Source organism: Phymastichus coffea, unplaced genomic scaffold (assembly GCF_024137745.1).
Source record: "Phymastichus coffea isolate CEN01 unplaced genomic scaffold, Cenicafe_Pcof_1.1 PCOF00005, whole genome shotgun sequence".
Lineage (NCBI taxonomy): Eukaryota > Metazoa > Arthropoda > Insecta > Hymenoptera > Eulophidae > Phymastichus > Phymastichus coffea.
In genome coordinates, this window is record NW_026706816.1 from 7,044,732 (window position 1) to 7,062,385 (window position 17,654).

Genomic DNA, 17,654 nt, shown 5'->3' on the forward strand with positions numbered 1-17,654 from the left:
TATTCCAGTGCAAGCTTGCCGATTGTCCCTTTGTATCCGAGCGTTTGATAAGGCTCATCCGTGGCCTCGTACGCATTTGTAAGTACCTTCTTGTGTACCTTGTTTCTCTCTCGCTAGCTAGTTACTCTCTCTCTTTATTGCCGCGCTGTTTTCTATGTAAACTTACAAGCTGTATAAATATCGTTTATTTTATGTAACCCTTTTTCTTATTTACACCTGACTCTACAACTTTCCACGCTTTCCCCGTCGGTGAATTAACTCGAAGACTAGCTGCTGAATCCACGACGCTCCCGCGGGCCTTAAGACGTAACTAAGCATCCGGGCATAGTTTAGCGCGGTTATTGTACACCCCCATCGAGCTGTATAATATATTTATTGATCTCTCGCGAAATAACGCGGGCAAATATCTACCCCGTTATAATGTTTAACAAGTACTTGTAAGTGATTACTACCCCATTCCCAAGGCCATTTTAAGGTCAATCTATGAAAACGATATTCGCAGCCTACATCCATTTTTGCGATTAGACAAGGTAATATGTGTGGGGTACAAGTGACCCCAACTTCATTCCCAAGATCATTTCGAGGTCAACCTACAGTGGAAAATCCTATTTTGAAAACCACTATATGGATTATTCTTGGCTATTTCGACTGACTTATATCCGTAACCCTTAGGTTACGGATTTTTTTTTAATTTGGCACAATTGTTGTACACATGAAAGTGAAATTTTTCCCAAAGTTTGATGTCGATACATTAATTATATTAAAAGTTATGAACAATTAAAGAAAAATGATAAAAAATTATCAAACGGCATTATTTTAAAAACTAATAAAGATATCGAAATCGGATTTTTTTTCATAATACTTATAATGCCTTAAAAGTTCGAAATAATTACAACAATAAACAATAAACAATTTTTTCGGAAGTTATTAACTTTTTGTTTAAACAATTGCTAATATCTCAAAAAGTATATTATTTTTTTTTTGAAAAATTCTTGCTCCTGCGTGTTCCTGAGGATTTTTGCTATCGAAATCAATCATAAAATTCGAGGGCCCGACATATCGGAAGGTGTAGCCCTAATTAGAAGAAAATGCCTCAGCGTAAGACCAAGAAGACGTCCCGCTGCCATTACGACATACACCGAAGCATCCTCTTTTGATTAGGGTTGCAACCCTTACTTTTTATAAGGGTGGAAGTGATTTTTTTCCTACATTTTTGTCTGCCAAAATTGTGAATTTAATTCAATCCTTTTCTAACTTTTTTTATTTAGAACGTCATTAAGAATCAAAGTTGACGTATTTTTTATTTTTTTCTAATTTAAGATTAAACTATTCCTAAATTAATTGTTTTATTTTTATTGAAACTAAGCGCTTTGAGGTAACTGTATGAATGAAATTGATGTAACTAACATTGAATCTGTTCAATGTACTATGCACGACTAACAAAAAGCCAGAAGTATTCATTCATCGGGAGAAGAAACCATTTAAGGGATGGAAACTACTCATCACGTTCACCCCCAAGAACTGTTCTTCTTTCAGTATATTTCCTTTTCTATAAAACATTTTTTCTTGAAACCAACTGAAAATTATTTGTTACCATGTCACAAAGTTATAAGTTATACCACGGATCCAGGGGGTTTTATCTTTTATTTGTCACAAGGGTGAAAGTATTTTTTTTTAATTTTATTCTTGCAAACTAAATGAAACTCCTTTTATTTGGAAGGACATTGAAAACTACAGGTAATGTATTTTAAATTTTCTTTTTAAATTATATATTAGAGGGTAAAGAGTTAAATATTTATTTGAACATTTATTTATTATCCATCCTCTCCAGTTAAATATTCATTTTTATTACAATAGATAGCTACGATAAGCAAGTAGAATTAAATTTTAATAATACACTAGATGATATTCCATATTACTTCTTATTGTTGGGAAACTTATCTATCAACATTATTAATTTTTTTAAATAAAAAAATTTCTTTCAAAATGCATTGAGAATATCGATATAAACTTATGGATTATAAGCAGAGCAATAATGATATTCTTCAAAAAAATGCTTGAAACATAGAGATTTCTTACACCAACCGCAAGGAATAATAGCCACGTTATTACAACCGTCTATTTCACAATGCGTTCCACATGAATCTCCGAAACTGAAATCTACGGAATTTTCAAATGCCTTTGGTTTATCTACAAGATATCCACTTTTATATCACGCATACCTGAATAGATTCTTATGACGTAAAGATGAAAACTGGTTATGAACTAGTGACTGTAATTTGATAATGTTATTTCGTTTGTGCAACTCTAAATCATGATCTATATACATAATATTATCTGAAAATTGCTTAACAAAATTTTTCCAAACACGGAACCCAAAAACATCTAATGGCTGAATATTTCCAGTGGTTCCTGTAGGTATTCGTTCCAGATGGACCGTTTTATCACATGGCGTGGCATGATGCAGAGCCTCTGGACAGTGTCCGCTCTACGAATCAAGTAATAGCATTGTTGTAGATTCAAAATTTGGAAAATATATTTCCCTTAACCATGTCTTGAAGAGATCTGTGAATTTGTCCTTCTTGAATTGCTATATTTACAAGTATGTGAAACATGATTTCACCTGAAATCATTTTTCCAGACTTTGAAGCGGCAACATACACATTCGGAGGCTTAAATATTTTTTGTGAGACAGTTGATCCAAAATCTCCGGTTCGTTCTTATAAAATTAAGAATGAAGGTAATAATAACTGTCCCTATGCTGATATCGTTGGCTGTACTGTATAGCTGTGTGTAGTTGACGAGACAGATTGTACAAGACACTGTACTGGCGTTTCTCCTTCAAGAGCTAAAGTACGACCAGAATGCATTTCTAATTGAAAACCACTCTGATCTGAATTAAAGGTATTCGCAAGACCAATTTGTTTTATTAATTGATTGAAGTCTGTTATAAATTCCATCTCTTTTCCGTGCAATTCATCTCTATTTTCTATGCTTTGTTTTGTTACAAATTTGTTAATTTTTCTAGAAACGATTCTATGGGCTTCTTTAAATTTTTCAACCCAACCTTTAGAAGCTCTAAATTGCACGTCCTCGTTCCCAATCAATTTTGTGCTTATAAAGCCCACCTTCTCAAGTCATTATCATGAATTATAAATCTAGATTGAAGAGCCGCGTTAAAGTTTTCCCAGGTGTAATCGCAAAATCTTTCAATTTTTTCCCGGCACGTACCACCATTGTTAATTTGGTGAGTCCAGCGATGTATCTGTGTTTAAGATGTGACTTTATGAAACCGATTTTGTACTGTTTTAAGAGATAAAATTTCGCTTTTCTTTTCTGCTCCTCCAATACTCCACAGCTTTTTTCTTGTATTCGAAACTCAATGGCTCACTTTGGCTCTCGCAATCATCTGTCGGAAATTCAGGATCAATATCCTCGACAATAATAGCATTAGGTTCCTTCTTGGAAATCTAAAGTAATTTCTACAATCAAATTAACGTTATTACTTGAGTCCATCAAATCTAATAATATTGACTGAAAAAGACCTTTAATTTCCACTTTCTTAATATTGTAATTACTTTCTTCAATAGGTAGTTGTTGAAAATAAGTGAGTAGCATATTTATCACGTTTAGACGATTGATTTTTATTCAGAATGTTAAAATAAACATGAAATGCTGGTAAAAAAAATTATAAATAAAAGAAAAATCTTCAACTTATCTTATCTAGGCTCATAATTAGTCGATGAAGAATATTATATTTACGCATATACTCCATAAAGAATTTAACTAGAAAATAACTTGAAGAGAAAATATTAAAAATAAACTTACATTATATATAAATTAATAAAAAAGAATTATTCACACAAACAGAGAAAAACAAAAATTTTTTGAGAAAAAGATTGTTGAAAATCAAACATGAATACGAAAGTTATTTTCAATACGAACATATAGAATGCCTCATTCAGTTCATTTATTTCTACGCATATTCCAATTCAAAATCCATATGTAGCATTCTCGCATCAATATAATATTTTTCACATGGCTGAAATACTCGTATATGACCTAAAACTTACATGCGTTACTATTCTTAAAATTTTTTTGAGACTTGAAATAATATAAATATGTATATATATTTTTTGAACGTTTCGCAAGAATTTCTTTCGTAGAATAGCACCGACTCACAAAATATTCGATTGACTGGCACCGAATAAAAATATACGTGGTAAGGACATGATGATGAAACTTGCTCATTTTTAGCAGATAAACAAGTTGAAAACATTCCAGTGACTCACACTAGAAAATTCGTTTCTTCCGAATATAAAACTTATGTTAATAATAATATTAATGTAATGCAACCTATGGTCGTAATAATGTTGGAGTAATTAATTGTTCGCGTAAATAATTGTAAACGTAATTATTATTAACTTTACTGCTTTTTTACAATTATAATATTCAAAGAATGTAGAATATTTTTGGCTACAAAATGAGACCTTTCTTTTTAAATATTTAATTTAAAGAAATTAATAACTATTTAAGTGATCAAAAACATATTTTTATTATTTTTGAATATGTTGAATGATACGAATAACTAATTTTTATGTATTGTTTCAATTCGAGAAAGCTTCGTTATGATGAAACAAATTTTTTAGAAAAGCATCATCGTATAAGTATAGTGTATGTAACGGAGAATTAGCGACCATTCCCGTCTGGGTAGCTCGCGACCGTCTGCACAAATTATTTATTCTGGGATTCGGGAAGCAAAAGACGTTCCCACGACTAAATAACGCGTCGAGCATAAACACGTTAAAGGCACAGATTCGAAGTCGGGATGAGGAGTGATACAGCGGCGAATAAACACAACAGCGGATTAACACACTAATCTTTTACTTGTCAACAATCGATTACAATACGGCGATCTTACGCCTATAACTATACGCCTATACTACAAGCGGCACAAATAACAAATGCGAATGCGAAGATGAATCGGTGGCTGGTCAGCCTGTCGATTCCCTTGTTATAACTAAATGTTATAATAAATGCCCGACTAAATACTTTTCACCGTTACTCTATCAATGGGGTAGCCAGCAGATCTCCCGTGCTACCACCCATAAGCTGGCGCCCAAATATGCACGAGAGAGAGAAACAAGAGGAAAACACAGCACCGACCTCGACCTTCAGCCTCGCCGACGGCTGTAACATTCTACAGTGTGACGTCACTGGTGCGCTCCTTCTCGCTGACCGTCTCGCTGGTGTTTGTTGTGGTAGCTGTTGATCTTCTTGCTCGTCCTCTCGCTCGCTCCACAATACTGCTGCCTCAATCCGTTGTTTCGCTCAATGATTGCTGTTGTCGTTGTCTCCGCCGCCTCTCTGTTGCTCGGTACTGCAGCAGGTCTAAACTGTTCGCGCGCGTACCCGCACACCTAGCTAGTTACCCACACGCACCGGTGCCGGGTATCCTTCGGGACACGGCTGGGTGCGACCCAGCCTCACACTCTAATACTCGTCCGTGCACCGGGCATGCCTCCGAAAACGAACAATCGTCGACGACGTCGCGGGGCCAACTCCGGAAAACCGTGACCTTCGGTTCAATCCGCGAGCGCGATTTCCTCTGCCCAAAGCCCAGCAGAGGCTCTCTAATTTTCCGCGATCATCCGCGATTCAAGCGCTCTTTCTCTCTCTTTCTCTCTCCTTCTCTCACTCTCCTTTCTTCTGCGCCATCTCCATCACTCCAGTTGTTAGCTCAACCCGTGTACAGCATCTCGTAAATAAAAATCCAAGCATGAGTGTGTGTACCACACGCACACACTCTCAGCTTGGCGCGGCGCACGGACATTTGCGAGAGCCAGACGGACGAAATCGGCCTAGCCAAGATTCTCCGTTACATGTTCGAGGGTCGTTTGAAAAGTCCGTGCAAAGTTAGAAAGATGGCGTTACTAGTGCGTATCAAGGTTATTTTCAGTTAGTGGCATATCTTGGAAGAGCACACACCAAGTTTCAGCCAGATCGGCCAATTACTTTGCGTTTTACATTCGTTTCAATCAAAGAAATCGAGTGGTTGTAAAAAAATGGACGAAAAAGAATTTCGTGTATTAATTAAACATATTACTTTTTCAAAGGCAAAACACCTCAGGAGATTAAACAGAAGTTTGATAAACATTATGGTGATTTGCACCTTCGATTAGAATGGTTTATAAGTGGTTTCAAAATTTTCGGATTGACCATATGAGCACAAAAGACACTGTACGTTCTGGATGCCCTGTTGAGATTACCACTTCAGAAATCATTGATAAAATCCATGATATGGTGATGGCTGACAGAAGAGTGAAGGTGCGTGAGATTGCTAGTACTGTAGGCATCTCGAGCGAACGGATACATAATATTTTGCACCAACATTTGGACATGAAAAAGCTATCCGCTGGGTGCCGCGATTGCTCACGATTGACCAAAAACGAGATCGTGTGAAGTGTTGCAAGAATGGTTTGCAGCTGTTCCAGCAAAATCCGCAAGACTTTAAGCGTCGTTTCATCACTATAGATGAAATATGGATACATCACTACACTCCTCAGACCAAAGAACAGTCTAAACAATGGGTTACCAAGGGGGAATCTGCTCCGAAAAAGGCGAAGACAATTCCTTCGGCCGGGAAGGTTATGGTGACTGTCTTTTGGGATTCGCAAGGAATAAACTTCATCGACTATCTGGAAAAGGATAAAACCATTACAGGCGAATATTATTCATCGTTATTGGATCGTTTGAAAACCGAGTTGCTAGAAAAACGTCCACGATTGGCCCACAAAAAAGTCCTCGACAATGCGCCAGCTCACGCCTGAGTAGTTGTGGCCGCAAAACTGATGGAGATAGGGTTCCAACTCGTTTCATATCCCCCTTATTCTCTAGACTTGGCTCCGTCAGACTACTATTTGTTCCCTAATATGAAAAAATGGCTGGCGGGGAAAAGATTTTATTCAAACGAGGAGGTGATTGCAGAAACGAATGCCTAATTTACAGACTTGGACAAATCCTATTATTTGGAAGGGATTAACAAACTAGAGCAGCGTTGAATGAAGTGTATAAGCCTAAAAGGAGACTATATTGAAAAATAAAAAAGATTTATTAAAAAAAATCAAGGAGTTTGTATTTTTGCACGGATTTTTCAAACGACCATCGTACTTAAGGATTTATAAAATATTCTATAGAAATGGAGTAATCTTATGAAAATCTGATTTTAGAAGTGAAATTTGATGGTAGTTTTTACTGCTTTGAATGCTATTGGCATATAACGATATACATTTCTCATTATTTTAGGCCTTATTTAGATTGAAATTTCATTCAAAGCGGTTATCATAGCTTTTTGTTAAAAGGAAACTATATATTTAACTGAAGAAGGGCTTATCCTCTTATACGAGGTCTGTCCGGAAAGTATCGGGCCTACCTTTACATTTTCGTGCTAGAGTATTTCTTTATCATCTGGTGAGTGACATCCTTCAAAGTAATCCCCACTTGATTGAATAACACGGTTCCTACGATGTTTCCACTTTTCAAAACAGTCGTGGAACTCACTTTGAGGGATAGCCTTAAGTACACTCGTCGCATTGTTTTCAACCGTTGTTTTGTCATCGAATCGGTGTCCTTCGAGTGGTTTTTTCAGTTTTGGAAACAGCCAAAAGTCACAAGGGGCTATGACGGGACTGTAAGGAGATTGTCGAAGCAATGCGATATTGGGTTTGCTCAAAAACTGCTGCAAAAGATTGGATGAATGCGCTGGCGCATTATCATTATCGTGATGGAAAAGCCAGTCACCACTTTCCCAAAAGTGCGGCCGTTTTCTTCTTACTGCATCACGTAAACGTTTCAAAATTTGTACGTAGTATTCTTTATTGATTGTCTGACCTGTTGGTGCATATTCGTGATGTACAACACCTTCACAATCGAAAAAAACAATCAACATTGACTTAACATTGCTCCGACTTTGACGTGCTTTTATTGGTCTTGGCGATTCAGAATGCTTCCTCTGTGAAGATTGTTGTTTTGTTTCAGGATCATAACCATAAACCCATGATTCATCACCTGTAATAACTTTTCTAAGCACATTATCATCATTATTAACCATTTCCAGATTGTCCAGAGCGATTTCTAAGCGAATGGTATTCTGCTCTGCTGTGAGAAATTTTGGGATGAATTTCGCACAGACGCGTTTCATTCCGAAATTTTCGATTAAAATTTCTGAAATGATAGTTTTCGGTATCCCAAGGTCTTCTTCTAGTTCTCGCACTGTCATTAGACGATCTTGTTCGATTGCAACTCGCACCCGCTCAATAGTATCTGCGGTTTTTGCCGTCGAAGGTCAGCCGGAACGAGAATCACTATCGACAGAAGTACGACCATCCTTGAACCGTTTATACCACTCTTTTATTCGTGTTTTCCTCATACACTCGCTTCCGAAGGCCTTTTGTATCATTTCAATAGTTTCCGAACTCGTTTTTCCGAGTTGAAAGCAAAATTTGATGCAAATTCGTTGATCTTGTTTTTCAGTCATTTTTGATAATATCAAAATCCGACGAACACGAAAAAGGCACTGTAAACAAAGACACGCTGCGCATGAACTATACGTCCGGCAGGTGTCAGTAAGTAACTAATAGATTCGTGAGGCTTTACTGTTGACGTTTCTGTCCGGTAGAGGTCGCTCGAACACTATGGCGCGAAGATATAAACGTAGGCCCGATACTTTCCGGACAGTCCTCGTATATACGAGCAATTTAAAAAGAAAATTCGAAATACATTACCTGTAGTTTTCAATGTCCTTCCGAATAAAAGAAGTTTCATTTAGTTTGCAAGAATAAAATTTAAAAAAAAATACTTTCACCCTTGTCAAAAATAAGAGATGCAACCCCCTGGATCTGTGGTATAACTTATAATATTATGGCATTGTAACAAATAATTTTCAGTTGGTTTCAAGAAAAAGTGTTTTGTAGAAAAGGAGATATACTGAAAGAACGGTTCTTGGGGGTGAACGTGATGAGTAGTTTCTACCCCTTAAATGGTTTCTTTGCCTCACGAATGAATACTTCTGGCTTTTTGTTAGTTGTGCATAGTATATTGAACAAATTCAATGTTAATTACATCAATTTCATTTATACAGTTAACTCAAAGCGCTTAGTTTGAATGAAAATAACAAAATTAATTTAAGAGTAGTTTAATCTTAAATTAGAAAAAATAAAAAATACGTCAACTTTGATTCTAAATACCCTTCTAAATAAAAAAAGTTAGAAAAGGATTGAATTAAATTCACAATTTTGGTAGACAAAAATATAAGAAAAAAATCACTACCACCCGAAATCGGTTACTTAGACTTGGTGTACCTTCCTTGTTAGTCCAAGACTGAAGACAAAATCTTATTGCTATGCATATCAACTTCTGTCAATGGGCTTTGAATCTGATACAAGAAAATTCTAATTTTTTTAAATTTGTACTTTTCTCTAATGAGGCGAAGTTCTGCAGCGATGGTCAACTTAACAGACATCACTATCATTATTAGTCAGATACAAATCCTCATTGGTATAGATCGATGAAGTCTCATAGTATGGTGTGGTATAGTAAACGGTTATTTGATCGGACCTTATTTCTTCGATTGAAACGTTCATGCATACAGATATTTAGAATTGATAAAGTATAGGTTACCAAAAATGTTAGAAGACGTTGATCTAGAAACAAGGAAAAGATTATGGTTCCATCAGGACGACACGCCTGCTCATTTCGCACGTATTGTTCGTAATTTTTGGACGTGACGTATAGAAAATAATGGATAAGACGAGGAGTTCAGTCGACTGGCCTCCATGTTCACAGGATCTCACATTGCCAGATTTTTATTTGTGGGGATATCTCCAGAACGTTGTTTATGCATATCGGCTAACAACGAGAGGGGATATGATGGTTCGCATCCGCCAAGCTTATAGAGCTATTCCACGGGCAACGTTGTTAAGAACAGTTGAGAATTTCCAGAGACATTTGAATCTGTACCTCGAAGCAAATGGCGGCCACTTTAAATAGGCAATTCGTGGATAAGAAGTGAGAGGCAGAGAGACTCGCAGTAAACAAGAACCCCATTGAGAGGCACGGGAACTCATGGTAAATTAGCACCTCTTACTGAAACTCCTGAATATTATTTACCTAGGTTGACCTCGAAATGACCTTGAGAATGAGGTTGGAGTCACTTGAAACTCACACGTATTACCTTATCTAAACGCAAAAATGGATGTAGGCTGCGAATATCGTTTTCCTAGGTTGACCTCAAAATGACCTTGGTCATGGGGTAGGAGTCACTTAGACACCACAGACATGACCTTGTCTAAACGTAGAAATGAACGTTGAGTGCGAATATTTGATAAAGAATAGGAATTCCCGTTGAAACAAAAGGTTGACCAAGAATTCATCTTGGGAATGGTATGAGGATCTCATGGATCCCCACACATGGAACATTACTTAAATGTAAAATTTCCCGCCGAATCCAGATCTCCCATCAAAAATAGGTGTTCCTATTTACAACATTGATCTTGAAATAACCTTGCAAAAACATGTTCAAGGACAAATGCATTATCACCTAAACGTTGTCCCCTCAAAGTTAAACAACTTTTGTCTGAAACTATATTCGAGAAAAAGCTTAATAATCGAGATATCTTAGTAGGGTGATTTAAATTGGCCACCCTGTATAATAAATCAGAAATCGATTTCTAAAATTTTGATATTGATTTAATTAAATTTTTCTATATTATGCACTACGTAGAAGACTTACTAGTTAAGAATAATGATTATAATTTAAATATTGAAAACGATGTAATTGAAAACAATTACAATATTAGAGTGAAAAGTAATGAGTCGGAAATTAAATATGAAAATTTTAATATTGAAATTGAATTATTTTAACAAATAATAAGTAGTATTCTGAAATATCAATATCTGAAAAATCGAAAAAAAAATATGTCGATATATTGACGCCATACGAGAAATAAAAAAAATGTTCGCTAACAAGTATCGACATCAATACCATTCGAGAAATAAAAAAAAATATATTAAGGTATGATAAAAGAAATAATACTTCCGACAGTACTTCAGTAGACTAGATCTACAGAGAATACCACTACAAAAAGAAAAAAAAACGCATTATGATATTTACCTCCGTGATGGTGTTGAAAAAATATCAATTATACATATTTTTAATGTAATATTTAAATAATTTTATTAAATCTTTATTCAATTGAAAACATATAACTAAAAAATATAGTTAAACAGTAGGGTAGTCAGCGGGAAAGCGGAGCGGAGTCCGACAAGTGTACTATATATAATATATTTAATGGTATTTATATTTAGTATTGTTAGGTTAATTTAATTTATGATCATTAGAGTATCTTACTAGATTTAGATGAAAATTCCATTAGAGTACATGCATAAACAAGAAAGAGTGTTAAATTGTTTGTACAAGTGTGTGCGTCCGTTTAATGATTGGGCATATGCCGGCTACAGTCTCGTATCGTTCTTATTAGTTATCTTATGCGTTGTATTAATTTTCATGTTGTCGCTAGAGTGACATCATGCATGCCATTTGAATAAATAATGTGTCTTGTTTCTACAACTCCAGTATTACTTACATTACCTGTTACTTATAGATGCTCTATCGACCAACAGGAAACAATATGTAGAACTTTATGCAGATACATGTTTACTCGCACGCGACTTGCTATTGTAATTCTTGATTTTATAACTCACTAGAATATGTAATAATATAAAAATTTAAATGTTATCGGTGTAAATAATTTTTACCTGTAGAATAGTTAAGTTAGCCTCTTGACTTAATATGAGTTTCTCCGAATCACTAGGATAAGCATTATATCTGTGCTCGTAAAGCCATCGCTTTAAGATTTTTACTGAATGTTTAGGTAAATTACCTCGGCGCTTTGTAATAGATTTGAAATTTCCATGATTGAATGAATCAGATTCTTTGTTTTTTGGTAATACAAAACTATGATCAACATCAGAGCTACATTGATCTTCATCGGTACTACTAGGTGAAAAAATCCTTTTATGATCTGAAAATGAAGGTAAAAAAACAATTACTATATTTTATCAATAATAGAAATAATAATAAAAATCAAAACGAGTTTAATAATAATATTAGTCGATACGTGATTTATCCCGAGTAGAAAAAATACATATAATTAAATTAGTTAATTAATACATACAATTAAATTAGTTCATTTATTTTAGTTGTTAAATATTCCATTAAAGTTGCAGAAATCTTTCTTGAGATCTAAGACTTAAATCTATTGTAACGATCCTATCAATGAGCTATTTTCATAACTCACTGAATAACTGCAACCCACTAAACTCATCAATCTGCTTACATTAATTAGCATATTAAACGGCGCCACCTCACATTATTTGATTGTCTCAGTACAAGAGTCAAATTTCATGACTATATAAGGGAAGTGACGTTATATACTTATAGATGTAGATATAATAGTTTTTGTTACTTGATGAAAATATGTTAATTAAGAGTAATTTTGATGAAACAAAGCATTTTTTATATAGATTTTAGAACATAGATTTAGATTATAATAATTTTAATTGCGTTTAATTATTAAATTATATTAAATTTTAATATGCAAAGTTAATTTGTTTATTACATTGTAAATAGTAATTATTAGAATAATGCGAATACTCTAAATTCATAATGAATATCTTAGAAACATGAGTAAGAATTGGTTTCATTGATAACAGTTTAATTATAACTGTTATCAATAAATAAATAATTAATAATTTATTTAAACATAAAGTTGTATATAGATCGAAAGCGTTAATTTTGTACATAATAATGACAGCTTTATAATTTATAAATCTTAATTAATCTAGTAATTACATTATAAGATTATAGAAAAAACCGTTATAAATATGAACATTTATTATAATTCAAATGTTATTAACTAATTTGAATATTTCTATTTGGAAATTACTTCTACAATTGATAAACTATTAATTTTTATAAAATTTTATTAATGTTTTATTGTAAATATTGTACTATTACATTAATTAACTTTTGACGATACTATTTACGATAATTGTAAATCATACTATAACGATCAATAACTACTTTTGTATAATTTACATGTTTTAAAATTTCAGTATTACTGTTTATTTACTTGTAAATTTAGAAAATTCATTTCTCAAAATTGCGTACACAACTCGAAGAGAGCTGTCCTGCGAAAATAGGCGGGAAAATCGGTGTATAATTACGCTGATTTTTGTACAGGTTAGCATTTACTCCTAGCCTTGCAAAGTGAGCGCGTGAGATTGAATAAACTTAGCTAATACCTAAGTTCTTTCTCTCATTGTAATTAACTGAGCAAATTCTCTCTTTTCCTATTGTTATTCATGCCCGACTCATAGAACTCTTTGAATACATCGACGAAGCATTTAGTATTTTTTAGTAACTGTTCTTTGGTTTTTATAAAAAAAATTTAAAGAAATGAATAGTACACAAATAATTAGTACAATAAATGCCATGATTATTTTCATGGTTAATGTAAGTATTTTATGTATATGGGTAATTCTTGGCTATTTCGATTGACTTGTAACCCTTAGGTTACGGATTTTTTTTTTAATTTGGCACAATTGTTGTACACATAAAACTGAGATTTTTCCCAAATTTTGGAGACAATACATTAATTATATCGAAAGTTATTAACAATTAAAGAAAAATGATAAAAAATTTTCAAACGGCTATATTTTAAAAACTAATAAAGATATCGAAGTCGGATTTTTTTCAAAATACTTATAATGCCTTAAAATTTCGAAATAATAACAACAATAAACAATAAAAAATTTTTTTCGAAAGTTATTAACTTTTTGTTTAAACAATTGCTAATATCTCAAAAAGTATTTTTTTTTTTTTTAAATTCTTGCTCCTACGTATTCCTGAGGATTTTTGCTATCGAAATCAATCATAAAATTCAAGGGCCCGACATATCAGAAAGCGTAGCCCTAATCAAAAGAAGACGCCTCGGCGTAAGGCTGCGGTAGCGCTCCAGCGGACTCACGGTCGAAAGCGACCTGACACCGAGGCATCTTCTTTTGATTAGGGCTACGCTTTCCGATATGTCGGGCCCTTGAATTTTATGATTGATTTCGATAGCAAAAATCCTCAGGAATACGTAGGAGCAAGAATTTTTCAAAAAAAAAAATATACTTTTTGAGATATTAGCAATTGTTTAAACAAAAAGTTAATAACTTTCGAAAAAAATTTTTTATTGTTTATTGTTGTAATTATTTCGAAAGTTCAAGGTATTATAAGTAATTTGGGAAAAATCCGATTCGGTATCTTTATTAGTTTTTTAGATTAAAGCTAAAGTACCTTTCGACCGTGAGTCCGCTGGAGCGCTACCGCAGCCTTACGCCGAGGCGTCTTCTTTTGATTAGGGCTACGCTTTCCGATATGTCGGGCCCTTGAATTTTATGAATGATTTCGATAGCAAAAATCCTCAGGAATACGTAGGAGCAAGAATTTTTCAAAAAAAAAATATACTTTTTGAGATATTAGCAATTGTTTAAACAAAAAGTTAATAACTTTCGAAAAAAATTTTTTATTGTTTATTGTTGTAATTATTTCGAAAGTTCAAGGTATTATAAGTAATTTGGGAAAAATCCGATTCGGTATCTTTATTAGTTTTTTAGATTAAAGCTAAAGTACCTTTCGACCGTGAGTCCGCTGGAGCGCTACCGCAGCCTTACGCCGAGGCGTCTTCTTTTGATTAGGGCTACGCTTTCCGATATGTCGGGCCCTTGAATTTTATGAATGATTTCGATAGCAAAAATCCTCAGGAATACGTAGGAGCAAGAATTTTTCAAAAAAAAAATATACTTTTTGAGATATTAGCAATTGTTTAAACAAAAAGTTAATAACTTTCGAAAAAAATTTTTTATTGTTTATTGTTGTAATTATTTCGAAATTTTAAGGCATTATAAGTATTTTGAAAAAAATCCGACTTCGATATCTTTATTAGTTTTTAAAATATAGCCGTTTGAAAATTTTTTATCATTTTTCTTTAATTGTTAATAACTTTTGATATAATTAATGTATCGTCTCCAACATTTGGGAAAAATCTCAGTTTTATGTGTACAACAATTGTGCCAAATGAAAAAAAAATCCGTAACCTAAGGGTTACAAGTCAATCGAAATAGCCAAGAATTACCCATATATAAATAATTATATTTAAATAAGTATATTTAAATAAGTATATATATATATTTTTTCTTAGTTACAGAACGACGTTGAGAGAATAGAAAGGGTTGCGGCCGAAAGAGCTGCGGCCGAAAGAGCAGCGGCCGAAAGAGCTGCATCCGAAAGGGCCGCAAGCGAAAGGGCTGCAGCGCTCGAAAGGGTGGCGACTGAAAGGACAGTAAAGGCCGCAAAATATATAGCTGATAGGGCTGCTAAAGCTACAGCCGAGAAGACGGCGAGGGCTGCTAAAGCTACAGCCGAGAAGACGGCGAGGGCTGCAACGTCTGCAGCCGAAAAGGCTGCGAGGGCTGCGACCGAAACAACAGCCGTAAAAGCAGCCAAAAAAAGATGTGTAAACGCTGTTCCATTAGCAGCGTTTACATCTCTTCCACCAAAGAAGAAATTTCTTAAAGTAAGATTATTTATTGGTATAGAAAAATACATTTTTTTATTTAATAACTAAATTTTTAAAAATGAATATTATTTTTTAGATGAATGTTGCTACTGATGCTATGGATAGACATCCCATGAGTAGCATCGAAAATTCCCTTCCAACGGTAATCATCGCTACCAGCAACAGCAGCAGCAGCAGCATGATTTTTACTACCACTAATACCACGAGCACGCAGAAAGTGTCACCGAAGGTGAAATCTATTGAAAGCATCACGGACCCTAGTGTATTTTCTTGTTTCAATAGGAAACCTACACGACCTACCAAACTATGTAGTAGGAAAAACAATTAAAAAATTAAAAAAAATTTTTGTAATTTAATAAAATTGTATATTTAATAAAATGTATTCATATTAATTAAATAAATTGATTTAAATTACAAAAAAAAAATATCTCTCTCCCTCTCCCTCCTGCCCTTCCTCACTCACTCTCCTTCGAAAGTAGGGTACTCAGTAAACATGCTGACTAGGTGCAAGTCCTAAGATAGGGGGTAGCGTCTCTAGCTGCTTGCTAGGATCGTGCACTGTATAGCCCTTGGAGAGGGGGTAGCGTCTCTAGCAGGTTGCTAGGAGCGTGCGCCGTATAGCCCTTGAAAAGGGGGATAGCGACTCTAGCGTGCTAGACGCATACGCTGTATAGTGTGGATGCTGCTCTCTCTCTCTCTCTCTCTCTCTCTCTGTCTCGCTCTCCTTCGAAAGTAGGGCATGTGGGCCCTTGGAGAGAGGGTAGCATATAGCTTGGTAAGCTATATGCTGCTCTATCTCTCTCTCTCTCTCCCTTTTTTCTCTAAGCAAGCGCTACAGTAGTTTCATTAGATTTCGGGAATCTTTCAACCTCACAGTTGATTTTATTTGAATATTAATTAATAAAACTTATAGAATTTTCGTTTAATTATTAATTTATTGTTCATTCAACTATACATTAAATATAATACAGACTGTCTATAATCTTTATTTTCAGTAGTTGACATCGCTATATTGAAATATTGAGTTGAATTTTTATATGTAATATTGTCAACTTCATCAATACCTTCCATTTCAGATTGCTTTCGTCTAGCTTTTATCCATAAAAACAATCTTTGTGCATCAGTAACGGCACATGCAAAGTTAGCTGGTTTATTGTAATGATATGTACATATTGTTTATGATGGGTAAGGTAATACGCTCATTGGTGGACATCTCATCGCTTTCAAGTTCTAAAATTTTTCTAAAAAAGGAAAAAAATTTTTAATTAATAATGATTTTAATTTCAAACAAAAAAATAAAAATACTTACTTTTCAGATAAAATTTTTTGTAACCATCGTTTCTTTTTTAATCCTTTTACATAAATATTTCTAGAATTATTTAAATGATTGTTTAGTACACGTGCTAAATTTTTATATTGAATATGACCGGATTTCTATAATAAACCATGATGACAGGTTTCTAAGAAATGATTCACTTTTCGACACTTGAAAGGAAGTTGAAACCAATGATATGTTGGTTCGAAGAAAAACACAGTTGGAACAGTATCTACATCTAATGGTAGATATGCGAGATCTTTACAAATAAAAGTCTCGTTTAAACTTTGAAAGCCTTGAAAATCTATTTCGAAATCCATTTGAAAAGATGCTAAAGTTAATGTGAACTCTACTAGTTCTTAAAACCGTTATGAGAGTAGAGGCACGTTTTTGTTCTATATAAAGCCTATACCTCACTATTCGAAAGTAGAGGGCGTCATAGTCACCATACCTCATTATTCGAAAATATAGGGCGTCATAGTTACAATATAGTATCAGTATAGGTAGTTTTTATTAAATTCCAACAATATATATATATTTATTTTCTTTTTTATTGAAAAGCATTGTATACATTGATTACATAATGTCTTGTTCATTTCAAACTAATTTTTTAACATCACCACTAATTGGGTTATATTGTACAATACGGTTGTGTA

The 17,654-nt window shown here is 34.0% G+C and overlaps 1 protein-coding gene across 2 annotated transcripts in view; it reads right to left on the reverse strand.

Moving 5' to 3' along the window:
* The window catches only part of LOC131667646 (homeobox protein 4-like), a 227,798-nt gene that overhangs the window by 112,687 nt on the left and 97,457 nt on the right, over positions 1–17,654 (reverse strand). For both annotated transcript variants that reach the window (XM_058941223.1, XM_058941214.1), the window contains one exon: positions 11,815–12,080. In XM_058941223.1, coding sequence (XP_058797206.1) covers positions 11,815–12,080 — 266 coding nt within the window. The remainder of the gene's footprint in view (positions 1–11,814; positions 12,081–17,654) is intronic.